At 40.9% G+C, this 27,902-nt stretch overlaps 2 protein-coding genes across 8 annotated transcripts; both read left to right on the forward strand.

Moving 5' to 3' along the window:
- The first annotated feature begins 124 nt into the window (after window positions 1–124).
- On the forward strand, window positions 125–19,151 carry LOC130212004 (ATP-sensitive inward rectifier potassium channel 10-like). 4 transcript variants are annotated; one of them, XM_056443082.1, is made up of 7 exons: window positions 125–920; window positions 6,560–6,781; window positions 11,141–11,521; window positions 11,754–11,965; window positions 12,317–12,448; window positions 12,803–12,980; window positions 17,234–19,151. In XM_056443082.1, exons 3-7 carry the CDS (start codon window positions 11,149–11,151, stop codon window positions 17,662–17,664), a joined length of 1,326 nt encoding a protein of 441 aa, XP_056299057.1. In that variant the 5' UTR covers window positions 125–920; window positions 6,560–6,781; window positions 11,141–11,148; the 3' UTR covers window positions 17,665–19,151. The 4 variants fall into 4 exon arrangements, with proteins under 4 accessions (XP_056299057.1, XP_056299059.1, XP_056299058.1 ...); XM_056443084.1 differs by lacking the exon at window positions 125–920 and having other exon boundaries at window positions 6,319–6,632; window positions 6,708–6,781; XM_056443083.1 differs by lacking the exon at window positions 125–920 and having other exon boundaries at window positions 6,319–6,632; window positions 6,712–6,781.
- Window positions 19,152–20,789: 1,638 nt separating this feature from the next.
- LOC130211866 (low affinity immunoglobulin gamma Fc region receptor II-a-like) lies at window positions 20,790–27,235 on the forward strand. Of its 4 annotated transcripts, none has more exons than XM_056442890.1 (15): window positions 20,790–20,835; window positions 22,417–22,505; window positions 22,609–22,644; window positions 22,758–23,018; window positions 23,755–24,054; window positions 24,387–24,656; window positions 24,768–25,028; window positions 25,355–25,462; window positions 25,572–25,587; window positions 25,686–25,774; window positions 26,029–26,082; window positions 26,154–26,216; window positions 26,510–26,557; window positions 26,807–26,872; window positions 27,000–27,235. In XM_056442890.1, exons 2-15 carry the CDS (start codon window positions 22,463–22,465, stop codon window positions 27,005–27,007), a joined length of 1,623 nt encoding a protein of 540 aa, XP_056298865.1. In that variant the 5' UTR covers window positions 20,790–20,835; window positions 22,417–22,462; the 3' UTR covers window positions 27,008–27,235. The 4 variants fall into 4 exon arrangements, with proteins under 4 accessions (XP_056298865.1, XP_056298863.1, XP_056298866.1 ...); XM_056442888.1 differs by having other exon boundaries at window positions 20,793–20,835; window positions 25,349–25,462; XM_056442891.1 differs by lacking the exon at window positions 26,029–26,082 and having other exon boundaries at window positions 20,793–20,835; window positions 25,349–25,462.
- Window positions 27,236–27,902: the final 667 nt, after the last annotated feature.

A 27,902-nucleotide genomic window follows, 5' to 3' on the forward strand; every position in this document is an offset into this window, starting at 1 on the left:
AGGACACGGGTCAGGTTTACTGTAAATGAAAGGAAGCTGCTCTCTCTCTTTAAACCTTGGATACCGGTCTTACCGGTTGCAGCCATGACGTGGATGTGAAATCGAGTTCTCTTTTAACCCTCCTGTTACCTTCACATTCACTGACATATTTTACCCTCGGGGTCAATTTGACCCCAGCAATTAAAACCTCCAGAAAATTATTAGAATTAATATTGTTTCCCAAGTTTAAGTGTGAGGTACTTTATGTTTGTTTGTTGACTACCTAAATAGCCCTTTAAATATATAAAAAAGTTGATATTTCTTATATGTTTGACACAGTGAAAAACAGCCTGGGGTCAAATTGACCCCAAAGAACACCGACGTTAAACATTGAATGGGGTCAAATTGACCCTAAAAGTAACAGGAGGGTTAAGGCCCTAAACATCGATGGCATACACAGGATTTTTAATTATTTTTAATGGGTAGATGTTCCCTCAGAGTCCGATATAGAATAAAGAGATCGGCTATTTTTAATTGGCTGTGAATTGTCACGATCCTGGTTTTGGTTCAGAGTGTTTTATTTTGAAGTTCCCTGCCTCTTGTGTATCCCGGGGTATTTAAACCCTGCGTTCCCCGGTCTCTGTGTTGGTCCCTCTTGATATCCCTTGTGTCTATTCACCCGGTTCTGTTTTGTGTTTTTGTTGTTGTTGCTTGTTGTATTTTCAGTTTCTCCTTTTGTTGTGTTTTGGATATTTTGTTCTCCTTTATCATCCTGGGTCCATCCCCGTTGCCTTTCTGCCCCACCGGGACAATAACAGCCCGATAGAGACAGACAGTGATTACGCAACTGTTGTGGCCGCCTGACCCTGAAAAGAGCGGCTCGGCCTTCTGGGTGCATGCAGGGTGACATGAGAAGTAATAACGGCCGACACAGAGCACAGGTACAGTTTACGTTCTCTTTTCTGTCACTCGGCAGCAGATTTTCTTATCTTTCTCTTTGCTCTCCGTGTAATTTTTTCATGTTTGCTTTTTTAAGTGCTGATTAAAAAAAAAGACACAACGTTACAGTTCATTTAAGGTTGTACAAATACTGAGAAAAGACCCGACTTTTGCATGGCCGTGACACTTTTCCAGCGCTATACGGCACACAAGACGTGTATAATGTATTAGTACATCAAATAAACCCATTGCTTCCTGTTCTCTGTTTGTTCTTTGTCGAGATGCATCACTTACATATGGCCCGCAGCTGATTTCTGTGAGTGTTGCTGTACAGCTCAAGGTCACTGATTACACAGTCCGACCTCTCACAGATACAACACACACACACACTTACACAATATGAGTTGGAGCAACCCTATATACCCCTAATTTAACAGGCCGGGGTCTCTTCACGTTCAAATCCGTGTGAGTTTAATCAAAGTTTGTTTGTCCAATGTTCTGATAAAAGACAGTAGAAACACACATGTATAGAGAGTGTCTTAAAAAGTCATGAAGTCATACAAAGTAATAAAGTATAACAAATTATAAAGTGATTAAAAGTAAAAAGTAATGAAAAGTAAAAAGTAATAAAGTAATGAAAGTAATAGAAATTAAAAGTAAAAAAGTTAAGAAAAGTAATGAAAAGTAGAAAAGTAATTAAAAGTAATGAAAAGTAGAAAAGTAATTAAAAGTAAAAAAGTAATGAAAAGTAAAAAAGTATTAAAATATAAAAAAGTAATTCAAAGGTTAAATACCAGTAATTTTAGTAAAAAATAAGTAAAAAAGTTTTAAAAAGTAATGAAAAAGTAAGACAAATTTAATCAAGTAAAAAAGTAATACAAAAGTAATGCAAATTTAATCAAGTAAAAAAAACCTAGACATTTCTAGAAAATACATGAGACAACGTAAACAATATTGATCAAATGACCTTCTAATAATGTTGGTAAGTAGGTGTACACACACAGTCACTTGTGTGGTCAGAGTTATATAACAGACATACATGACCTCTGGGTCATTATCAGTTGCGTTGCTTCCAGCGGTAATCAGATGAAGCAATGGAAGTGAGAGAGGAAGCCAGAGCTGGGAAGCAACCTAACGGAGAACTATAGAGTGTCTTACTAGGGAATAAATATGTGTATACAGTACCGCAATAAACTGTAATAAAAGAAAATAGTCATGGACGTAATCAGAATCTAACAATATATGACTGTCCTCAGCAAAGAGATGTCCACACGCTCATTGACTGAGATGCAAGAGAGGGAGAAGCTCTGAGTCAACAGGTCACTGGTGTGTTCAGTGATGCAACGCTTTGTCGCAACCTCGGTTTGGACATTTGTGTGCGGGGAGATTGAACTCTCAAAGAAAACACAGAAATGATCAGACAACATCCGTCACCGCAACCTTGGAAATGTTGAGTCAGACCATAGGCCTCAAGGACACCACAGATAAGCATATGTCATTATATTTCTTGACACACACACTACATTCAGGTTTTCATTTTAAGTTGGGACCTGACTGCATGTCACATGAGTGGAAATTTAATTTGTAGTCACAAGGATGACGTTTTATTTCCTCCATACAGCTTATAATTTAATAAAAACATCTTCCAATCAAGTGTTAGGAAGATCCAGCTTCCTATTAAAAAAGACCAGAGTTCATGGCAGGGAGTCAGCGATGCAGGATATATATATGTATATATATATATATATATATATATATATATATGTATATATTTATATATATATATATATATATATTCATATATATATCTATATATTAAAATATATATATATATGTGTTTGTATGTAAATATAGTCTGCCTGTCTGTACCTCTGCTGAGTGTGTGTGTTACATACAACCACTAGATGGCGTGAGATAGTAATGCAGACTTTTCTTTTGGTTTACAATGACAAATTGTAAACAATAAAAACACAAACAGAACGTGTTGGATAGAGTGCGTCTCATAAATGCAAAGCACGAGCAGGTATGTCACTCATTTTCATCACCTCTGGGCCATTTTTAGGAGGTTTTGTCCCTGCAGAATTGGGGGACTGGGGACGTCTTCTCAGAGACGTCTGAGGCAACAGGTTGTGGTTATTGATATATTTAAAATCTTCTTCTAAGGTTGCCAAAGTTCTGCTGCCAGATCTGCTTCTTCGTCTCTTACCGGATGTTCACAACCCAGAACCTGGGCCCAGACATGTGCACATTAAATGCAATACATGATTATATATATTTTTATATTTCATTTAATTGAGTTTAATAACAATTCCAAAGCAATATTCTTCTTGTGTGTCTTTCTCTCTTTTTTTTGGTCTCTTTGTGTGCGTCTGTGGTTAATGTTTGTTCTTTTCTTTGGGTTTCTGCATTTTTTGTGACTATGATGTAACATATGATGTAACCACAAACTGGGCAAGGAGGCCGATCAACAAAGAGAGGGATGGAAACAAGGAAGAAGGAGGTGAAAACGAAGGGGAGCCTTTCCGACCGGTCTGCATTACGTCACCGTGTTCTACTTTGTCTCCTCCCGTCACACCTCCTCTTTCAAAGTCCACAAAGTCCTCTCTCCTCCACCTTCTCTTGTCTGCTCCTTCTCTTCCTTCCTCATTTTCTTTGTGTCATATTCTTTCTCTTTCACTTCCTCATCTCTTCTCTTCCTCTGCTTCCCCCTCCTCTCTTGACTCCATTCTCAGTAACTCAGTAAAAGGAGCAATGTGTTGGTTGCTGTTGGCTAAGTGAGGTCACGCAGCGTCCTTCATACAATGTTAGACTTTGACCTCTTCAATCAAGAAATGAGAATATTGTTGCCGTTGAAGCAAAAGAAAAACAGTTTGTGAACAAAGTAATACATGTTACTGGATCAATATCACTGATACTGGATCAATATCACTGTTACTGGATCAATACCACTGTTACTGGATCAATATCACTGTTACTGGATCAATCACAAACAGCCCCGAATATAATAACAAGTAATAAAGTAATGAAAAGTAATAAAAAGTCAAAAAGAAATAAAAAGTCAAAAAGTAAGAAAATGTAAGAAAAGTAAGAAAGTAATAAAAAGTAATACAAATGTAATAAAAGTATTTTTTTAAAGTAAAAAAGTAATAAAAAGGTAGTACAAAAGTAATAAAAAAGTACAAAAGTAAAAAAAGTAATTAAAAGGTATTTTAAAAGATCAATCACAAACAGCCCCGAATATAAAAAAAGTAATAAAGTAATGAAAAGTAAAAAAGTAATAAAAAGTAAAAAAGTAATGCAAATTTAATAAAGTTTAAAAAAAGTAAAAAAGTAATAAAAAGTGATAAACTGATAAAAAAGTACAAAAGTAGTACAAAAGTAATAAAAAAGTAATGCAAAAGTAAAAAAGTAATGCAAATTTAATAAAATAAATAAAAAAGTAATACAAAGTAATAAAAATGTAATAAAGTTAAAAAAAAGTAATAAAAAGTAAAAAAGTGATAAAAATGTACAAAAGTAATAAAAAAGTAAAAAAGTTAAAAAGTAATTAAAAGGTAAAATAGATTAAAAAGTAAAAATAAAATTTAAAAAAGTAATACAAAGTACTATCACTGTTACTGGATCAATATAACGGTTACTGGATAAATCAGCAAACAGCCCCAAATACAAGAAGAAGGAGAAAGAACTCCTTCTTCTCCTTCTTCTCCTTCTCCTCCTTCAGTGCAGCGCCAGGGTTTATTGTGCGGCAGCAGATTCATGCGTCTCCGCCTCACCTGGGGACCCCCATCCGAACAGTCGGTAAATTGAACCCCCGTCAAAACAAAGTTAAAAGGCTAGCTTTGAATGGCTGACCTTTTTACTGTCTTTAGAATGAGAAAGACTGCTTCTAGACGTACACGGACTCAATAGTGATTAATTACTGTGTTATAGTAGTGTATATTATACTTAAAGCATATGTAATTGTAGCGTATAATCAAATAGTTGATCTGGCTTTCTTTTCCACATGTTTGAAACAAAAAAAGCTAAAATATTTAAAGGAAATCAACATAATTTGGCCTTCTTTTAAAAATGTACATGATCACAGTTGTTTTTCAACGTAAAAGGTGTTTATTCCCTCCTGGCACCTCAGGACTTAATACTCGCAAATTAAAAATAAACACGTATCTAATATTCCGGAGTACGTTACTTAACCCTTGTGTTGCCTTAGGGTCATTTTGACCCGAACCAATATTACACCCTCCCCCCGCCTTAGGAATAATTTGACCCCATTCAATGTTTAATGTCGGTGTTCTTTCGGTAGTCAACAAACAAACATAAAGTGCCTCACACTTAAACTTGGAAAACAATATTAATTCTAATAATTTTCTGGAGGTTTTAATTGCTGGCGTCAAATTGAACCCAAAGGGTAAAATATGTTAGTAAATATAAAGGTAACAGGAGGGTGAAACATTGAATCGGGTCAAAATGACCCAAAGGCGGGGGGAGGGTGTAATATTGATTTGGGTCAAAATGACCCTAAGGCAACACAAGGGTTAAGAAAAAGATTTTAAACCACCGTAAAAAAAAAAACATCTGCAAAATGTAAACCATGTCACAAAAGTAAAAGTATCAAAAACAGAAGCACCCTTCAGAGTATTAATGTGTACTTATATATTGTTAGTGTCTGGTTATTACTGATGGATTCATGTTGAATTAAGTGATTTGCGCTACTTTATATGCTGCTGGGCAATTTAATATGTCAAAATACATCATATTTTATTTTTGTTGCACAGAAGACTTCATTTGAATAAAGTGAAACCAATAAAACCAACAATATCTCCCTCTGAAAGGAAGCAGAGCACAAGTACAAGACCCTCCTCGTGTGTGTGTGTAGATGTACGGCATGTTATTGCTTCCTTCATTCCTTCCTTCCGAGGTGAAGGTGACACTTTGCTCTTCCATTCACAGCAGGACCATGTGCTCTCCCCCCCTCTCGCAGGCGGACATGGCACAGCCTCACAGACGCTGGCCAACGCACACACAAAAAAGCTGCAAGTGGCCAAGTGCACAATAAAAGAACCCCGTTGTGTTTTTATTTCTCTCCCTTCGCCGTCTTTGATTTGTAAATTCTCTCCGTTTCAGTCCAACAACTTCCCGGCTTGTATCTTACGGCCATCAAACATTTACATGAGAAAGTTGACAAAGGCTGCCACGGCGGAGGAGGCCTCGCAACAAAGAGGCCCATTTATAGAGTACAGTGAGGGAGAGACACGGGGAAGGGAGGGAGGGTGGGAGGAGAGCTGAATTAATGAATTTAAAATGTCGTGACACAGTCTGAAGGCTTTCGGGTTTATATAGAGAGGCGTGCGGGGGCGGGGGGGGGGGTGGTCCTGGAGGAGTGGACAGCACAGGCTTCTTTAACGTCTCTGTGTCCGGGACGCACAGGGCTTCCAGCTTCACGCGCAGGAAGGAGAGCAAACTGTGCTCGTCCGGTTACATAATGACCCAGTAACAGTGAGCCAGAACCGGTACTGCCGGTACCAGCGTGCCGGGGGAAACCGACTCGCCCGCCGGTTCATCCTCATCCCCGGGGGAGGGAGGAGGGGGGCCTCTCCTGATATTTGTTCAGAGTTTACAATTTTTTTCCTTCTATTTCTGTAAGTGTGACAGGATGACAACGACGTGGAGGGACCGCGAGAGAACGCCGACCATGTGACGTCAAAGCGAGAGGTGATGTAAGGAGCGCGCTCGGGACGTCAACGGGGGGCTCGGGAACTTCTCCTCTTGCCTTCAATCTTTTTCCCTCCAAGACAGATCGAATACTGGACAGTGAAACTAATCTACCACGTTTCCAATCTGTGGTCCAAGTGAACTCAACGGAAAGGTAAGACACACACACACACACGAAATAAGTTGCTTTTGTCGCTTTCTTATCAAGACACCAAAGGAATGTTTGATTATAAGAAATAATGTGTGTTTAGTGTCATCCCTGCAATATTTCTAACAGCACTACAGGACTAAGTGTGTCTGTATCTTATCTTTTCTTTCTTTTTCATTGTTACCTTCCTAAGACACAACACTGTAAGCACCGCTCTTTTTCTCTTTTTCATTAATAGTTCTTCTAATAGTGTTTTAGGATTCTCAGAGAAAACATTCAAACAGGTGCTCGGTCCCTGTCGAGTTTGAGGGAGAGTGAAAGTGTGAAGCATTAGAGGAGGTTCCACTATTTAATGTGTAGTTAAAAAAAATGTAATTACTAGCATCATTGGTGAGAAAATACCATAAAATACGACAATATTTACTCCCACAGTGGGATGAAATTAAACTTTTAGCTGAGTCTCCGAGCATCCTGAGCCTGCCGAGCTCCGGATACCCGTGAATAATAAACATGACATGTCACTGACTTATAATAAATACATAAAAAAGGAACTACTGCCGAACAATATAAGTTGTCGTACAGAACTCGTACAGGTGCGACGAAAAAACAAACATCCGGTCCAATCAAATCGCACGTTGAGGAATCCTCATCAGCACCACCGGCGTGGCGGATTTACAGCAGCGAGACGCTTGTGACCCGGAGGAAGGAGAAGGTGTAAAAGAGCCCGGTGGCCGACAGCCGCTCTCTGTTTTTTAATCGGCGTCGTAACTCCTCAGCTGCAATTTTTTTTTTGAGATTTATTTTCCGAGTTTTTTTTTGGACCGTCACCATGGCAACCGATTACTTTTACTTCCTTTTGGAAGCACGCGAAGGTAAATTATGTCAACGTGGAACACGCACGGCATATAAAACCCTGAATGTATTGAAGAGGATTAAGTTTCAGCTGCACTTTTCATGAGAATTAAAGTTATTTTTTGGGGGGGGGAGATTCATTCTTTGCTTGATTTTTTATTTCCCTCTAAGTATCGGATGTTGTTCAGAGGGATGTTGAGGTGTTAGTACGTTCCTTTCCCAAGCAGCAACTGGCCAGAGGTGGGAAGGTGAACTCTCAAGCTCTATTTCTAATTTATTACACAATTCTGTCACTTTTTATATGCAAAATGTGTGCCCCGTTATCCTAAATATGATTATTCCATCTTTCCCTTTTTGGGTGTGGCAGTGCAGAAACATTGTAAATATTAATGTATCTGTCGTCTAGATAGGGATTTTCAAATTTTTGTTTCGATTAATGGCTCGCCAGTGTAAACTGTGACTCTCCAAATGTGGTTATTTAAAAATGTTCAGAGACAATACACATTTTAATTAAAGGTTGTAAAAATTCTTCTACTTTTTAAGAAATAAACTATTGGGAAAACTCATTGGAGTATCTGAGAAATTCCTTTTCTTTTTGTAGATTCATGGATTTCACCGGACACATTTAGGTCTGACAGTCATGGTAAATAGAGTTTCTGTATTGACCTTGACCTTGACCAATGAGGAAGTGCTCCAACTTTCATTTCGTCTTTTAACTTCACATCTGCACTGAGCTTCCGGATCCTCAAAGCAAACTACTGGTGTACTGATTGTTTGTGGCAGCCCCATAATATTAATATCCAGTTAAACATCGGCGTAGTAACCATAGAAACACACGCACACACACAGGTTGACGTGTCCCCAGTTTATGAGAACTGACCGCAGGCTGTGTGAACCAATCAGAGCCGCCGGGTAAAACTCAATCATAATGGCCGGAAGCGAAAAAAGCCCAAACCGGAAATGGAACAAAAAACAAACAAAAAAACAACAAACAAACAAAAGCACAGCAAGAAGAAGAGGCTCTCTCTTCAATCCCAATAAAGACACACTGACACCTCAGAGGGCTCATTTGCGGCGCTGCATTTGGGTGGTGTTGACGCCCCGCGCTGGCGGAGGAGATGCCCCCTTCTGGCTCCACCTGTGTTGATGTTTCGGCCGTTCCTCTCGGCGTGGCCAGTGGTCAGAGAGCCATTCAGCCCGCGGTGTATTGAGTCTTTTCAGCGCAGTGTACTGGCTGCTCGGGGTTCTTTATGGCTGTGGGCACCGGACAGGGGCACTGAGTGGAAGGGATTACTCTCTCCTCTGGAATACTAATGACCGCCTTTTGTCACCGATCTGTTTCCTCCACCTTCACTCCACATAGCCCTTCCTCTCGCTCCCACACCATCCATTTCCCTCCCTCTTCCTCTTTCACTCCCTTTGTCACCCGATGCTCAATTCCCTCTCATTCCTCCCCTCAAAACCAATTATTCTCTCCCTTCTTCCCCCTCACAATGTCAAGCACAGCATACTCACACACACACACACACACACACACACACACACTCACACGATCAAACGCAGTCAGCACACACACGCAAACTTTAACCCTCCGTGCCGCTCTCCTTTCCCCGTCGAACTTGCTCTCTCTCTCTCTCTCTCTCTCTCTCTCTTTCGCTCACTCGCTCACCCAGTCGTATTTTTCAATGGTGCCTTTTGTCCCTTTCATCTCCTCGAAAACAAAGGATTCTTGTGCGCACAGGACAGAGGGAAGGAGAGGGATGGAGAGGAAGAGATCCTAACCTTGAGTGTGGACAAAGTCATTGCACAAGGGAGGGAGTCCATATTGCTGTCAGCGAGACTGATACACTTCTAATATTGATCAAAGTTGCTTTGAGTAATTGATAAGGGTGATTACTGTAAATACTGTCAACGGATTAAGGGTGGAGATGTTCTGGATTTTTCTTTTTCACAAATTTGGACAGAAAAGAACAAAACCAAGAATGAATTTCAGCTAAATTGAACAAAAAACTTCTTTAACTGTTCACTCTTAACTTATAAATGAACCAAAACGTTGCACTTAGTGAAATATTACTTGATTTTCGATGAAGCTGTAGAGTCCCGCGTACACTGTTCTGTCTTGTATTGTGCTCAAACTCTTCAAAAGGTCCATATGTTCATACACGAGTGTGTGTTTACTGTATGTGTAGGCAGGAGCTACGCAGGGTTCAGAGTTCAGCTGGAGATGAACACGGCCAATCACATGGGCCTCCTCTTGGCCCCGCCTCCCTCTCCCCTCGCGCCCTCCACATGTTAGTATTCAGAGCACAGACATCAACACAGATCTCTATTCATTCACTCAGTGTGAGTTCCGGCACGGAGAGGGGAGAGAGGAAGGGTCAGAAAGGACAGAGCGTATCAGATTGTCGTGTTTCTTTGGCTTTCGTTTGTGTTGTTTTGTTTTAGGCTTTTTTTTTGCCGTATTCGCTCCGGAAAGCCGAGGCCGTTTGAGACAAAAGGGCCATTTGCTGAGCAGTGAGTGTGAGCCAGAGAGAAGGAAAGAAAAAAGAAAGATATGGAGAAACTGCAGCCCAGATGAGGGTGAAACTGTTCAGTGGGTACAGGGAGAATAAGTGGCCGAGGCACCCAAGGGTGGGGTGGGGGCCTTCTCATTTGGTCAATATACAGCTGACACATTCAGATCCACAAACACTTATGTACAGATCCATCCCATCCCCATTGTTTGACATAGAGGCATTCACGTGCTTCTGTCGTTGTGTGGAAGTAAAACTATACATCTATTTAACATAAATAAGTTTCCAAATGTATTTGGACGTCAAAACATGACATGCATGTTTCATTAATGTACATCGAATTCCCAAAACCTGGCTGCAGGTATTTATTTGCAAGAGAATCGCCAACCTTTCTTCCCCTAAATCTCTCAAAAGCTCGATCTGACTTCAAAATGATGCACATCTCAATTTATCTTTATGCTGCAAATCACGGATAAATGAAGTCTCTCAGAACTTCAAATCTAAAGAGTCTTGTCTAGTCTCGTCTTAATCTTCCTCATGTGGAATAGCAAGTCAGTGGCGTCTCCTCATCTCAATTCAGAAGCCCTCTTGTGCAACCGACACGTGAAGGAGCCGGCACTATCGCGCTTTTAATGTGAAAGGGCAGCTGTGCCTTCATGCTGAAAGGAGGCTTTTATTTTGACAAGGCCAGCTGCCTCCATTGAAAGGCGAAGGGGGGCTTAGATGGACCACCGTGGACCGACCACGACACTGTCCAGTTCAAAAAACTCCTAATCCCCTTCCTCTTCTTCTTCTCTCTTCATCGTCATCTCCCTCTCTCGTGTGCTCTCTCTTTTCTCCTCTTCACACATCCTGCATCTTTGCATTGCTGCTGTCCACTTGATCGTACTGCCCATGCAACATATGCCCTTTTCTCTATTAAAAAAAAATAAGCACCCTCTTTACCAACTTCTCTTCTCTTCCACCTCCCTTTGGTCTCCTGTCTCCGACCCCCCTGTAGCACCGGCCATGACCTCAGCCACTGCCCCCTCCTCCGAAGGCTGCTCTCCTCAGAGAGTATGCCACTCCCAGACGCAGACGGACATCACCAAGCCCCTGCTGGGCTCCCCAGACGTAGGTGGAGGAGGAGGAGGAACGGGAGCCGGAGGGCCCTGCGCCCTGCGAAGGAGGCGCCGCGTCCTCTCCAAAGACGGAAGAAGCAACGTACGCATCGAGCACGTGAGCGGCCGAGGGGCGCTGTACCTCCGCGACCTCTGGACGACCTTCCTGGACATGCAGTGGCGCTACAAGTTCTTCCTCTTCGCCGCCACCTTCGCCGGGACCTGGTTCGCGTTCGGGGTGCTCTGGTACCTGGTTGCCTTGGTGCACGGAGATCTCCAGGGTAAGGAAGACGGAGGGAGGACGGTGGAGTCCTTTCCCATGCCGTCTGGCTGCGGAAGCACAAGACCCTTTTGTGCACGAGTTAACGAGGAAGACACAAAGTTTATAACACTGCAGAGAGAGAGAGCGTGAGAACGATGTGGCGGATCTTCGAGAGGGAACAAAATGTTCCTTGATAATTTGTTTTCAACCCCTTAAACCGTAGATCCTCTATTCTCCCTCTCTTCCTCCAGAGTTTGACCCCCCCTCCAACCATACTCCGTGCGTAATGGAGGTGAAGACCCTGACGGGAGCCTTCCTCTTCTCTCTGGAGTCTCAGACCACAATTGGATACGGTTTCCGGTGCATCACCGAGGAGTGTCCCGGCGCCATCATGCTGCTCATCTTTCAGCTGGTCATCACCATGGTGTTGGAGATCTTCATCACCGGCACTTTCCTTGCGAAGGTTAGTTTGAGTTGGAGTTGTGTTCTTCCTTTAAACCGTTGGGATGTGACATTGCATTGGTTGAATCCTCAAACCCCCTCAACCTATCATGTCCTTCCTCTAACCATCCGGTATCACCACAGCTGTCAAGAGTTATCAGCTTAAGGTTCAGGGTTATGCTTACAGGTTGTCAGGATGTCGATTATAACTACTCTTATCTGTCAAAAAAGCAAAGTTATCTCCTCACTTATCTTGAACAAGGAAAGAGGAAATCCGAGGCCCCCGTAGATGAGCACCAACGGATACAAGGGGAGTCTTTACAGTACGTAGTAAACGGGAACTAACTGCGACATGTTTGCCCTCTTCTTGTAGGTCGCTCGTCCCAAGAAGAGAGGCGAGACAGTGAAGTTCAGTCAACACGCCGTCGTTTCAAATCACGAGGGTCGGCCCTGCCTCATGATCCGAGTGGCCAACATGCGCAAAAGCCTTCTGCTGGGATGCCAGGTACGCGAGTCGCTTTTGGGTTTGATCCATTCCTGTTGCCTCTCGTCAGAAGTGATTACAACCTGAGATGCCGGATGTTTTGATTTCCTGTCTGTCTGTGTATGCATGATGCATGCACCCTCTGACATGCAGTCCTACCTGGAAACCTGTGCAGTGAAGGACATTATTAGAAAAGCTTTCATGAGACCCACAAGTCCTTGAGAAGGGGTTTCTATAATGCCATGCTCAAGGGCATATCGCCTGTGATGAAGATATTGGCCGGTGTAGGTACTAAACCTGGGGCCTTCTGGTTACAGGATGCCTTCTGCAACCTCTTGGCTACATGTATTGACTGCGCCTTGGCTCCTCCCTAAGGTGACGGGGAAGTTGCTTCAGACGTCGCTGACCAAGGAGGGCGAGACGGTGCGGTTGGACCAGCGCAATGTGCCTTTCCTGGTGGACACGTCCAGCGACAGCCCCTTCCTCATCATCCCCCTGACTTTCTACCACACCATCGACGACAACAGCCCTCTCAGGGCCTGGGCAGCGAAAGGTAGGCCATGGCTCGATGGTGCCAGGTTGCGCGGCAGATCGGATACAGGAATATGGACGTAGTGTCTGTGAGGTCACCCATAGGTTTGTGAAGCTCAGAGCGGGTGACTCCATCTCTGTCACCAGCTCGGTGACCACACAGCTCAATTTTAAAAAACGGGCAAAGTGGTGGAGCGGAGGTGGGCCGGGATGACGAAGCTGTCACTCAAAGCAGCCACGCCCCTTAAATAGATCTAACTTTAAGTGCCAACATAATTTAAACATGAGAATTGTATTAAAAAATACATCTCCCACATAGTTGTCATGAACAGGGATATATGCTATAGAGACCAACTGCGTTGTTAGGTTTTAAAGTTGGGCACCCTAACCATGGTGGTTTATGAGGACTCACTCACTTTTAAAGCCGGCCTCGAGTGGCCATTTGAAGAACTGCAGTTTCTGGCACAAATTGCTGCTTGGATTGATTCATAAATATCACGAACAAAAACTTATCTTTAACACAATGTGCAGTGCTGAGATTTTAATGGTTGTAAGTAAAAAACAACTTGCATTAGTCAAATAAAATGACACGGTAATCTACTGCCAGCAAACATTAAAAGGCAAACGGCGTTATATGTTTTATAAAAATGCCTTAATTAAAAAAAATACGTTCACATGTTTTTTTAGAATAACTGTACGTACAGTACATTAAATATGTATGCGTACGTAGGTGTATTGGTATTTACGGTCATGTGCTGCGTGCCCGCCTGCCTCTAACGGTCCAGACTCGGGCTGCTTTGGCACCGGAGGAGAAGGTTCCTTTGGCTGGAATGTGTGTGAGAGAGACCGGCAGAGACACCGCTCATTAGAGCACAATGCCGTACAGTCCGGGGTGCTGACACGAAGCCTGCACAGATCCACTTACAGCAGCACAGACCTCTCAGCGCTGGAAACCACAAAGGCATCAGGACTCACGGCGTTGTTTACACTCTCGCCGCTCAGTCACTGTCGACTTCTCATCTCCTCGGCCTCACTTGACACACTCGATGTCGTACGATCCTTTCCTTTCCTCACGTCCTGTATACCTTTTTGCTCTGGCATTTAACTTCAACTTTCCTTCCCTTTTTACGTTTTGTCTTCGTCATCATTACCTCCCCTTCAGAGGTCATTTCAACTGGAGCCATATTTAAGGGATTAAGTTACACATAATACTGTGCGTGTACCACAGTAATCCCTGATCTAAATGCCTGCTGTAACAGTAGTCGCTGTTGTTCCATCCGGCGTGTCCGGGCTGCATACATCCAGGCCTTAAAGGCACCCATGACATAAAAAGTGGCATAAGAGCTGATAGCACCTTATTATATCGGGACCTTAAGGTGCCTGCACTGACTTTGACTTTGCAGATGTTTGAAACACTTATTGAAGCAAATGTGCTGTATGTGTTAGAGACCACACTGACGTCCATCATCGTGCCACTTTACTCTCAGGAACAAGCATTCGAAAGACCTTTGAGATTGAAGATCTGTGTCAGAGTGTCAACAAGTCAACATTTATATCACGTCTTGAGTAGCGACACACATTCTCTTTCTTTTTCTTTCTTATTTCTTCGAATAGAAATGGTAACTTAAATGTGACGTGGAGGTAGTGAGACCTTTTTGTTTCCCTGCTTCAGTCATAACCTGATCAAAAACACACTTTTTCATTCAACTCACATGTTTAATTAAATCATGTTCGGGCTTAAAGTTAGATATATTTAAGGGTGTGGCTGTAGGTGAATGTGCTGTTTCCATGCTCTGCGTTATTCAACACATGACGACTACACATCGATCACGGATGAATGGGCGTCTGTCTCCTGCGGACATTTTAAAAAGACTTCCGTGACCGAGCACGCTTTTGTGCTCACTGGTTCCTTGAAGGGAGCTTTAAAGCGTCCTGCAAAGCTAGCTTTATTCTTTCAAGATGAAGAACATTTGAGGGATCTTCAGCGCTCCGATGAGGACATTGAACACTTCCAGAGTGTGAATCTTTAAGCCGTTATGTGACTATGAGTGGACCAGGAGGGCTGTGGAGACGGTCTATAGGAGAGGCGTCGGGTCCGAACCACTGAGCTGGAATATCTGCACATTCCTCTTAACCATGTCCACACACTGTACCACACTAGGGGGGGGGGGGGGGGCACATTTAAATGTGTGCACTGTGGGAAACACCATCACTGACTCTTTCAAAGCACTTTTCATTCCTAGGAACTCTGAAACTCTAAAAGGCGTGTCGCTTCAGGAAAGTGGATGGACTCCAATGCTAAATGCTATCATGTTAACATGCTTACAAAGACACTGCTGACACGCTGATGCCGAGCAGGTATAATGTTGATTATGTTTAACGTCTACGCTTCTCATTTTAGCATTATGTGCTTCCTGTCTGAGCTGAGGCGGATGGAAGTGTCATCGGCGTTGCAGGTCTATAAATAATAACCCAATAATAAATAATAAGGTACTCAAAGACACTTTACATGTCACATCCTTACAACGTAGACACGGCTACGGGGAGCAATTCAGGGTTAAGTTTCTTGCTCAAGGACACATCGACTAGATTGAACCGCCAATCCCCTGATTGGAAGACGTACCTGCTGACCTCTGACCCACAGGCGCCCCATATATGAGCAGCAAATCAAAATGTTCACCTAATATTCACGTGGAAAGTAAAGATCACCGAAGTTATTGCAATCCATCCCGAGGGGGAACCATGAACGCCTGCTCCGTATTCCATCCCCAGCCATGCAGCTGGTGAAGATCCCTCCACGATGAAGAGAATCCCTCCACCAAGGCTGGAGGACGAGTGGTTGCGAAACCTGGTATTTCTTTGCTTGGTGGGAGCGGTTCTGGGTCTGGGTTAGGGTAAGGACTGTTTAGACAGATGACAGATGACACAGTCTGTGTTGACGCAGGTGTGTGTTTGTTTGAGTGCACGAGTCTTCCAGTGAGTCCTTTGTGTTATTGGGTTTGTGTGTCGACGACTGAGAAGTGTATATTCTTTTTATTAATTCTTTTTTTAATTTCTTTTTTATATATATGAGACATTATTGGTTGTAACATAAATGTCCAACAGGTGTCAGTTTTGACTTTGTGTGTGTGTGTGTGTGTGTGTGTGTGTTTAACTTGCAGCAATGAGTTCTGTAAGTGTGTGTGTGTGTGTGAGATCCGGTCAAGTGTTTTTGGAATCAGTCAGAATGTTTTTTTGTTTTGGAAATTTCAGGATGTGCGTGTGTGTGTGTGTGTGTGTGTGTGTGTGTGTATGTGTGTGTGTGTGTTTCTTTCCTTTGACACATTCATGCCTGTCAAGTCTTGCATTCTTGCAAATCCACTGGGATTTGACCTAAAATCACATCATTGACAATGAGTTGAGACAACTAGCAGAGCTCCATTCAGGCCTAATCATGTGTGTCCACTGCTACTTAATATTACTGCTTTACACACACACACACACACACACATATACAATAGACCATACACCTGCAATGATGCTCTTTAGCTTATTTTAGCTCATTTTCATGGATTCTGCCTAGCAACTGTATTCTCACCAGCTGTTTTCAATAGAGAAGCTCTAATAAACCTGTGTGCTCCGTCTGTCCAACGCCAAAGGGCGGACGGACAAAGTTATTGATTATCTGCTGAAGACTGGAGAATGTAGCAGCTCCAGAACTAGTTGTTTACTTCACGAGTTAGCGGAGGCCTAAAACAAACTAAAACGAGCATGAATATTGTGTCGCCGGTACACATAACCCATGATCACCACAACTTCTTTCTAAGTTTATGATTCAGAGTCTTCAGTCTGTTATGCTGCCCACGAGCGGCCCAAAAGAAATAGCAGCTTTAAATTACAATTTTCAAAGCACATCTATAATTGCCTCCACGCGGCTCTCAGCGTGGCAGCGGCTTGCAGCCAACGGTGCTAACGGCGGTAACAGTGCTGACAGAGCGAGCGGCGTTTGGGCGGTATGAGCGCAGTGCACAGCGGAGGCAGCGAGCCAACCAGTCGTTGGACCTCCACCGTATCTTTCCATACATAATACATGTATGCTGCTATGTTTATGCTCTGAAATTCTCACTTTTTCTGTGATGGAAAATCTATTTTCCAGCGTTTTCTTCCCTTTCTGCATTTTGTTTTCAACGTGGTGTAAGAAAACACGTATAAAACATATGGCTTGCTTTGGAAAATGCTAGTTTTTTCTTCTTCTTCAAGATCGTCGCGTAACCTCACGTCTCCTCTGTCCTCCAGGTGGCGGCTGGACGGACCCGGACCTGGCCGACTTTGAGCTGCTCGTGATCATGAGCGCCACGGTGGAGCCGACCTCCGCTACCTGCCAGGTGCGGACCTCCTACCTCCCGGACGAGATCCTCTGGGGCTACGAGTTCCCCCCCGTCGTCTCCCTGTCTCCCTCGGGGAAATACGTGGCCGACTTCACCTTCTTCGACAAAGTGGCCAAAACCAAAACGCCGCCCCACTTCAAGCAGGCCTCGCCACCGGGGAGCCCGCCGTCGCAGGCGTCCCGCCACCACCGAGGCAAGGAGGCGGGGTCGGACCCGGAGAAGATGCGACTGGAGGAGAACTACAGGGGGGAGGAGAACGGGCGAGAGAAGGGAGTAAAGGGAGAGAAGGGGCGCAACCGAGACAGCGGCCCGCGAAGTGTGCGTATTAGCAACGTGTGAGGGAAGAGAGAGAGAGAGAGAGAGAGAGAGGAAGTGGAAACGGAAAGCTGATGAGAAACTGAGATGAAAGCAAGGAAGAACAGAATCGAGCTGCTCGTATAAAAACACCTCGCCCACGCACATGAGAGAGACACGCCTGGATCCACACCTCCGTGGGCTCCACGCACACATCTGGGTCAGCAAGTTACGAACCCGACGTGTACAAATGTACAGCACAAGGTGTCCGTAGAGGCGCTTGCATTCATTGTTTCTTTCTTTCTGGAAAAGGACTGCGGCTGGAGATGCTCTAACGCTCTTATCGGGTCATTCCTGTTCCTTTAGCCCTAGAAGGTCGTACTAATCACTAAATCTGATCCCGATATAGAAATTAACCTTTTTCGAGACTTTTCTCGAAGCGAGCGTCTCTTCCTTTAACCTCTAGAAGGAGTGCGAAAAAGTGAACACTTGATTTCAGAAATTGAAAAAAAGTTGATTTCTGTTTCTGTTATAAGAAAATAAGAGCTCGACTGCGGGAAAATGGACTTGATGAGATTTATTTTTAATTGTTTTTATCTGTGTAGATAAACGTCTGAACGTCTTGCTAATCACTGAATCACTGTACGGTTTTTTACTGTTTTTATTTTTTTATTAACAAAATACCTGCAAAAGGTGTCGAAAATACTGGAACCTTATTATTTTTTTTAATGGAGGATTGTATAATATTTGATGTACCCAACAGTCTTTAACAACATCATCATACTTGTTGCATCTGAACACACACTCAGCTCTCTCATCCGAATGTCTTCTCTTGTTTATTGGAGAAAATATATTTTGTAATATTACTAAAAAAGCACTTTAACTTGACATAAATGTGACATTTCACCACCAAGGGGAATAACTGAACTAATTCTGATAGTTAATGCACTGTAATAAATGATGAAATCCGGTGATTATGTTTGGGGTTTGTGAGTGTGAGTGGGTGTTGTTAGGCCTAAAAATGAGTTAAATCATATTTTTATGAGGCTTTTTATGAACCTTCTTAAACGTAACGCATGTGTGTGATCATGAACCTCTGTACAGTGTACACACATATGTTTTCATACATTATTCACACACGTATGAGCTGATGTTTTGACACACTTCAGTACAATGCGCCCGTCTTTTTACTGCCGACATTTCCCCCGAACATTTGTTATGAAAGATTCTCTGGATTCTGCCAACGTGTGTCCAATCAACAGCCTTTTTTATATTGGATCAGTACATACATTTGAATTAAAAAATATATATTTTTCTCTTTTTACTCGATATGAAAATGGCGACAGACACATCAAAATTAAACCAAATTGTGGCGCTTGTTCCTGGGGACTCACTAAATTTCTTGGGGACGAACAATGAGATATCTGAAATGTTTTTTACAAGAAATATTATGAAGGAAATTTTTCTATTCTTATTGTTTTTTTCTGTTTGAATGGCCAACGATGCTTGCTATTAAAAAACTCAGTACTATACATCATGGTCTGTGATGAATGTGTGTTCTTCATAAGTGAAACTGTTCCAAATGAAGTCATCTGCAGACAGGCCGAGTAAAAACAACTGAAAATAACTGAAGATATTTCATAATCAATGTGTGCTTGTTCGTACTGTAAAGCCGACTGTATGGATCACTCACGACGGTCTAACTTTACACCTATACGCACTTTCTAAGCTGCTGTTTTAATAAATGTAAAAGTCATTTACAATATAAATATGTTTATTTACATGTGTGTGCATCAAACACAATTATGCCTGTTGGAATTGCCCCCAGAGGAATATACATTATGGAATATAAAAGACCAAAAACATCATCATTTCATCCCACTCAACACGTAGATGATGACTTTTGAACTATGGAGTATTTAATTTGATAAAGCTTTACATTAAATTAATTGCACTAGCTTTTAAATTAGGATTTACCAATATTAAGATAACCAGTATCTAGGTAAACTAAAAAACACTGAATGAATTCACAAATCATAATATCAAAGTTAATTAATACAATATTAATGGCTTTTCTAATGACCTACCACTGCAGGTTTTTGGGAATATCTATCTATCCATCCATCCATCCATCCATCCATCTATATCAGTATTGCAACCCTTATAGTAATATATTGGCATACCATTTTTGCATTGATAATGGTGAAAGGCAATTATACCACATTCACACACACACACACACACACACACACACACACACACACACACACACACATTAACACAGGTATATCCGAGATGGCGGCATGTTATGAACTTCAAAATATCTTAAAAATATATTGCAAAAAAAAAAAGAGTCTCTTAAATCCTCACCTGCTGTTTATGCACAAATAAATGCTCACAATTAGTTTATTGCATGTGTGTGTTTAAATTTTAGTGCAACGTTTTTTCATTTGCAGCAACACATTCTAGTTTCATCCGAAAAGCTAACAAGCGGATGCACGCACGTGTTTATGCAACATGGCGCAGTACCTACTAGCTGCCACTAGAGGGCGCTAACAAATAACCTCACGCCGCGGTTGTGACGTATCTGCTTGGACGGGGTGGTGCAGAAACTGACGAGATCCCTCCGGAAGGTCAACACCGAGGCCCTTTGTGCGTATGACGTGACGATTTATGTATTTCATGCTCACGTGCAGCTCTTTTAAGGTGGAGTCCACAGGAGGCGGAGCCTCTATCGCCCAGGTGTACAGGTGTTCTGTATGCATGTGATTGGAGATGAGATGTGTTTGTTTCATCACCTGTCATCAACTTTTTGTTGGAACCGCATGATTTGAGTCAGTTGATTATGAGTTATTGATATTTTCCTGATGTTGGAGTTTATAAATGTTGTTCTTCTCCATCTGGTCTTACACCATTGAGGCTCTTTCCTCTTTTGATGTGTGTTGTAAAAGTCTTGCACGTAGCATTGTGTTTATTTGTAATAAACAACATCCTCCCGCAGTTGCTGCTGTGCAACATTCTGCTGTAGGAGTTCAATATAAGGCTCTCCCAAACTTGCACAAATACGATGCTTATTATTCAGAAAATTAAATGACACATTACGATTAAGTTAAACTAAAATGTGATTAATGTCTTCCGGTGTGCTGCGGCAAACTAAATGTATCTGCTTGTGTAAATTCATAGAGGGTCATTCTGAACAGCTAGAACGCCTTTCAGGTGAGTCTCTCTCTCTTTATATATAATTTAAATGTCAAGCTTATTTGTTTGTGACGACCACAGACGCTGATATATTAAACATTGGTTAAAACAACTGTATTCTACTGGCAAAATAATATCTATAATGTCTATTTTTTAGGCATTCAAACATTATGAACATCAAATAATTGTATTTAAATGCACACTTGTGTTCATCTTTATTTAAATGTAATAATTCATTTAAATGATTATACTTAGTTTATATGATTTGCTTTCATCAGTATTTGTGTCATGGTCTCAGACATATTGATATATATATATATATAAATACTGTCTAAATGTCTAGTTTAGTTTGGATTTATTTTATATATATATATATAAATACTGTCTAAATGTCTAGTTTAGTTTGGATTTATTTTATATATATATATATATAAATACTGTCTAAATGTCTAGTTTAGTTTGGATTTATCTTATATATATATGTAGATATATGTATATATATACATACAAATGAAATGTATAAAACTAAATGTCTAGTTTAGTTTGGATTTATTTTATCTCTCTCTCTATATATATATATATATATATATATATATATATATATATATATATATATACAGGACTGTCTCAGAAAATTAGAATATTGTGATGAAGTTCTTTATTTTCTGTAATGCAATTAAAAACAAAATGTCATGCATTCTGGATTCATTACAAATCAACTGAAATATTGCAAGCCTTTTATTCTGATTTATTGCTGATTATGGCTTACAGCTTAAGAAAACTCAAATATCCTATCTCTAAATATTAGAATATCATGAAAAGTATACTAGTAGGGTATTAAACAAATCACTTGAATTGTCTAATTAACTCGAAACACCTGCAAGGGTTTCCTGAGCCTTGACAAACACTCAGCTGTTATAAATCTTTTTTTTTACTTGGTCTGAGGAAATATTAAAATTTTATGAGATAGGATTTTAGAGTTTTCTTAAGCTGTAAGCCATAATCAGCAATATTAAAAGAATAAAAGGCTTGCAATATTTCAGTTGATTTGTAATGAATCCAGAATGCATGACATTTTTGTTTTTTGAATTGCATTACAGAAAATAAAGAACTTTATCACAATATTCTAATTTTCTGAGACAGTCCTGTATATATATATAGCGCTGGCTGTCTTCTGGTCCACCTCCGTTAACGCCTCTGTCTGTTGGCCACTTCCTGTGGAGGAAGTCTTGACACCTTGAGAACTAAATGTCACCATAAAGTGAAGTCATGTAGAAATTCTGTGACGTGATAGGCCGACACATTTTGTGAACATCTTTGACTTTATGCAGCTTTCTTTGCACTCTCTGCTGATGGTCATATACGTAGGAAGGAGGTTGAATATCTCTCCATTATCAGACTATTTAATGGTCTTCGGCCTCATGAGCGTTATGATACGCCGCGTTCAAAGCAGTCTGGTCGTTTGAGCTTTGTGTAAAAGGGAAGGAAGCACACGCTGCAAACTCAGAAGCAGAAGTTTAAACTTCACATCCCATTCTTTTATAAATCCGTCTTCTTTTTCTCTGCGTTTCCTGATTCCTCCCTTTGCTTTCCACAAAGAGTCGAACCCTCTCTCAGAAGCAGCTAACGGGGACTCAGTGTGGACATGAGGATGGGCCTCACTGTCGTCTGTGTGCCGGGGCTTTTCTGTGAGTACTTTTTAATTTTGTTTTAGTTTTTATAGAGAAAACATTTGACATGCCTGTTGTTAATAGTTTAAATTTGATGATGACGTTTCTAACTTTATTTTAGTGATGAATATTCTCCTCTACTGTGGACACGCTCAAGGTTTCTATACAACTTCCTTTCTTTCTTTTTACACATCCACTCAAGACAATTGTAGAGTGAATTTATGATGAATGTAAAAAAGAAAACACATTTCACTCTCTGTTTGTTTCTAGATATCTGGCTGTATGTGGACCCATACAGGTCAGCTTTCTTCACTGGAGAGTCTGTGACCTTCACATGTAGCGTGACAGGAGAAGAGAAGGACTGGTATTACTCATTCAGGAGGGATGGTTCTTCTTTTAACAACAACATCCATCAAAAGACGATGACACGATCTGTAACTCCAGCCCTCAGTGGTGAATATCAGTGTTTTGCAAGTCACAAGCGTCAACAAATTGATTTAGAAAGTAATAAAGTCTCTATAACTGTTTCAGGTGAGTGAACAGAGTTTTACCATCACTAAAAACATTTGTTTATTTATGAGTCGTGTTGATATAATAAACCGGTCTGTGATAAAGTGCTAATATAATAAACTGTAATGATAATGTGTGAATATTAATGTAAGATTCATAAACCTTAAAGTTTGACCACTGATGCTGTTGAACCGTTTAATCCTGACCATAAATATATGATAAAGATAGATTGACAAGTTTCAGATGTTACATGAGATATTTGCATATTAATAATAATAATAAAAAGACAAACCAGCCAGTATTGTCTCCCTTTTGAGAAATGAAAATATGAAAACACATCCTATAAATGAGTCAGTGACGAGTGACATGAACGTCTCTCACAGGGCAGGTGAGTGTGGCGCCTCCTTCAGGGGGAACGTGCTCATTACTCAGTGAACCAGTTATTTATTACAGGGAGAGAGACTTTGACGTCTTCTTCTGTCTCCAAATTAATGTTACATGATATTTATATTAAAAACATGAATACCTGAAACTCCTGCTTCCTCCTCGTTTGAAGGAGAATCCTGTTGGGTTCAATTAACTAATGAATAAGTGAAATATAAACACGAGTCCTGTTGATTTCCTTCAGTTTACTATCCTTAATAAAACACACAGTGACTCCATGTGCACCTCCACACCTGTGTTACACATCTGGAGACAGAACACATGATGTAGGCGACATGTGATCCCCTCTCGACTCATCCCCTCTTCCTCACAGGTGAACCCAAGCCGGTCCTCACGGCGGCTCCATCGTGGCCGAGTCCCGGAGGCTCGGTGACTCTGACCTGCAGCGTTGACCCTCCGTCTGCAGGATGGAGGTTCTTCTGGTACCGGGTTGTTCCCTTACTGCCAGCCTCCTACAGACTGAAGCTGCTACCGGGCAGCACCAACGGTACCGAGCGGAACTCCTACACCGCTCACGGGCACGCGCGCACAGCGGGATACGCGTGCCGAGCCGCGCGAGGAGACCCGGTGTTCCGCTCCTCGTACAGTGAGCCTCAGTTCGTCTGGTCTGCAGGTTCGTTCAGACGCTGCTGCTCTCGCAGAGGAAGACACGTGACGTCATCACGGTGGTCACATGTCTCACTCTCTCTCTCCTCAACTTCTAGAATAATGTGTTGATTCTTCTGCTGCATTGGACTAAATGAAACATGAATCTCTTGACCCTCCTTTTCCATCTTCACACTCAATTCATTCTAAACGTTTCACTTTGAGAGTAAATAATCTAATCTTGTAAGGCCACGATGTTACATGTTTAATTACATGATACATTAATATGTTTGTATTCATTGTTGTGTTTTTAAATCTGTATTTTTCTGTGCTTTGTTTGTCTCCTCGTGTGTTTTTCAGATTTCCATCCAGCAGCGTCTCTCACAGTGAGTCCTCCCAGAATGCAGTTCTTCAGCAAAGAGCCACTGTCACTGAGCTGTGAGGGAAACTCTACTGAATGGAGAGTGAGCAGTTTTATTATATATGACCAGAATACCTTCTACTCATACTGTTCTCACTGGGGAACCATGACTGGACCCACGTGCACAGTGTCCGACTCCTGGACTGGTGTGTACTGGTGTGAGTCTGAAACGGGGCAGTTCAGCAACGCAGCCAACATCACGATACAGAGTGAGTGTTTATATTGTGGTTTCTGAAGTATTTTAACATTTTATTATAAAGTGTTGACATTTATACGTGACTAGAGTGAATAATCGCTATTTTTTTCAAATCTTCCCCCAGGCGGTGATGTCATCCTGGTGAGCTCTGTCCACCCGGTGACTGAGGGACAGTCGGTCACTCTGGGCTGCAGGTTGAAGACAGAAGAGCTTCTTCATCACGTGGATTTCTATAAAAACGGCAAACTCATCCCAGATCATAGCAGCGGGGAGCTGTTCATCTCTGAAGCTACGAAGTCAGATGAAGGTTTCTACAAATGTGAAGCAAGAGATTCAACTCGAGGTTTGAGGAGCTCGTCACCTCAGAGCTGGATGTCAGTCAAATGTGAGTATGATTAAAAACTTAATGTCAGACATACTGGTGTATCTAGTGATGAGGTGTGTGTGTGTGTGTGTATGTGTTCTGATACTGGTGTATCTAGTGATGACGTGTGTGTGTGTGTTCTGATACTGGTGTATCTATTGATGATGTGTGTGTGTGTATGTGTTCTGATACTGGTGTATCTAGTGATGAGGTGTGTGTGTGTGTGTGTGTGTGTGTGTGTGTGTGTGTGTGTGTGTGTGTGTGTGTGTGTGTGTGTGTGTGTGTGTGTGTGTGTGTGTGTGTGTGTGTGTGTGTGTGTGTGTGTGTGTGTGTGTCTGAAGCTGCAGCCCCCAGCTCTCCGTTCCCCGTGCTGATGATTGTTGGTCTGGTTTCTGGAGTTTCTCTGATTATTCTCCTGCTGCTGTTTCTGTATTTCTGCTACAGAAGGTCAAAAGGTGAGATATCTTCCTCCTGATATTATATTGACACAGATATAATAACATATTCTAACAATAGAACCATTTTCATGATATAACCGTAACAGCAAAACACTTTTTCTTCCAGATTCTCGCATTGTGAGGTTGGTGCAAAGCTCTCTTCTCTCTTCATGAGCATCACAGCAGTACTTTACACGCTCCTCATTCACACTGTATTCACTTCATGTTCTGGGGTCACCAGGTCTGAGAGCACCAATCAGAGCGCAGCTACAGACCACGTGACCAACCAGGATGAAACTCAAAACAACACATATGCCTCTCCTTTCCGTGGTCAGTTTTTATCCTGATTCATTTCATAATTCATAATTAACTCTAAACCTGACATTTATATTTCTGGTTATCTGTTTAATAAGATTACATAATTAATATAATGTGGTTAAAATGACTGGAGGTGATTCTTGTCTCTATGAAGCAATCCAAGCCTCTGAAGAACCTGAGCATGGTACAGTATACACTGTGTTCATCACAGAGCTGGGAGAAATACTTATACAAGATGATTCAGCACAAAATAATCTTTATTTCAGGTGAATCCACGCTCAATTATTCTGTGCTTGAGCTTGGAAAAATGACAAAGAAGGGTGAGTGGTTCATGAAGATGGTGAGAGTTACAGGTGATGGACCCGTCATGCTCTCCTCTTCTTTGTGACAGGGAAGAGTCGTGAAGCAGACGAGGACATCGATTACTCTGACGGGAAGATGGCTTCAGCTGCAGGTATACGACATCACAGCTTTTATAGACTTTAAAAATAAATTGTTAATCATTTTATTTTACGTTTTTCAGTTTTATTGAAATATCTGACACGACTATGCAGTCAGAAAATAAACATATTCATCTGTATTCATCCATGCATCGATATATATATATATATTTATATATATATATATGTATATTTATTTATTTATATATATATATATGTATATATTTATATATATGTATATATATTTATTTATATATATATCTTTTTATATATATATATATCACTTAAATTGTGTGTTTTGTTTTAGACGACGGTGTGATGTACGCCCAGGTTCATCCTCGCAAGAGAGATGAAGGTCAGTAAAGTCTTCGTCCACCTGCAGCTGCTCCTCTTCACACTGACTCCTGTGTGCATCTAAAACAGACATCTTTTAAATTTAAATAAATAGTTGTAACATATTCTGAATCAAATCCAATCAATTCCTAATTCAACTATCATTATGATCTATTCTGACTGATATTGTAATCTTTTGTATCAGTACATAATTGTTTTTAATTCGGGCATTAATCGTAAATATTGTTCAAATTCATCTCTCCATCCGTAGGGAGATCAAGATCTGCAGCAGCAGATGAAACTGTTTATTCTGAAATCAAACCAGGGACAACTCGTGGTAATAATGCAGCGATAAAAAAGCAATTTATTTTACATATATTCAATATTTCAGTAAAATGTCATGAAGCCCCTTTAAGCACATTGTAAATAACCGTTACTCTCTATATTGTTTTGTCCTCTTCCAGATCAATGAAGACATCCGTGTGCACAACACTGGTCAGCATGAAAAACTAAATCTGTTTTTGATCAATATTTGCAGCTTTTTATTAAATATAATCTGTGTGGGCGGATTTTCTATCTGACGAGTCTTTTGTACAGTTAATATATTAGGAGATGATTTAGAGGAAATCATCAAATGGTTTTAATCTTCTGTATTTTTAAAAGTTTTTTAAAAGTGTCAATAAACTTTTGTTTGCAATAAGCTGTCACTATACTTTGAGTTCTTCACACATGCATTTTAATTTGTCTCTCATAATCTGCTCACTGATTTAGTGGATCCAGTGGAGTCACGTTTTCAGGGATAGAAATAATGAAGACATGTATACCTTTGAAGCATCAGATAAAATACTTTAAAACATATATATGCAATTGTAAGAAATAATAATTTAAAAGCTCTGTTTGGGTGAATACATCTCTTTAATTAAGTGCATCTGTAATCAGTTCATTCAGGATCTTGAATGGTGAATGTCATGTAGCTTGAATTTAATTCAATTTAGATTTTATTTTAATACAGCAAACACATTTGCGTGAAATGAAGGAACTTTTTTTTTTTAAACATCCATTGTTGTTTTTAAACTGTCAGTTCCAAGAAAATAAAAAAACTATATATACATATATATTGTTTTTTTAAATTTAATTTTAAATTTTTCTTTATTTTATTTTAATTTTCTAATTTATTTTACATTTATTTAGGATAGGTATATATAAGCATGTTTTGCTTCTACCTATGCCTTTTCAGTCTTTCTGTTTTTTATATTGTACAGAATAATATTGTATTGTATTTGATTGACTGAATAAAAATACACAACAACAACAACAATGTATGATAGAAGTGTAAACCTGTATTCTAGTGATGAATACACCTCACA

The sequence above is a fragment of the Pseudoliparis swirei genome, chromosome 21 (genome assembly GCF_029220125.1).
Source record: "Pseudoliparis swirei isolate HS2019 ecotype Mariana Trench chromosome 21, NWPU_hadal_v1, whole genome shotgun sequence".
NCBI classification, from domain to species: Eukaryota; Metazoa; Chordata; class Actinopteri; order Perciformes; family Liparidae; genus Pseudoliparis; species Pseudoliparis swirei.

What these genes read in the sequence shown, in the direction of transcription:
- LOC130212004 (XM_056443082.1), top strand. Translation starts at nt 11,149, where the DNA reads ATGACCTCAGCCACTGCCCCCTCCTCCGAAGGCTGCTCTCCTCAGAGA. An exon ending in GGTGCACGGAGATCTCCAGG is followed by an intron (nt 11,522 to 11,753) that starts GTAAGGAAGACG and finishes CTCTTCCTCCAG; the next exon opens with AGTTTGACCCCCCCTCCAAC. An exon ending in CCGGCACTTTCCTTGCGAAG is followed by an intron (nt 11,966 to 12,316) that starts GTTAGTTTGAGT and finishes CTCTTCTTGTAG; the next exon opens with GTCGCTCGTCCCAAGAAGAG.
- LOC130211866 (XM_056442888.1), top strand. Translation starts at nt 22,463, where the DNA reads ATGAGGATGGGCCTCACTGTCGTCTGTGTGCCGGGGCTTTTCT. An exon ending in CTACTGTGGACACGCTCAAG is followed by an intron (nt 22,645 to 22,757) that starts GTTTCTATACAA and finishes GTTTGTTTCTAG; the next exon opens with ATATCTGGCTGTATGTGGAC. An exon ending in AGCCAACATCACGATACAGA is followed by an intron (nt 24,657 to 24,767) that starts GTGAGTGTTTAT and finishes ATCTTCCCCCAG; the next exon opens with GCGGTGATGTCATCCTGGTG.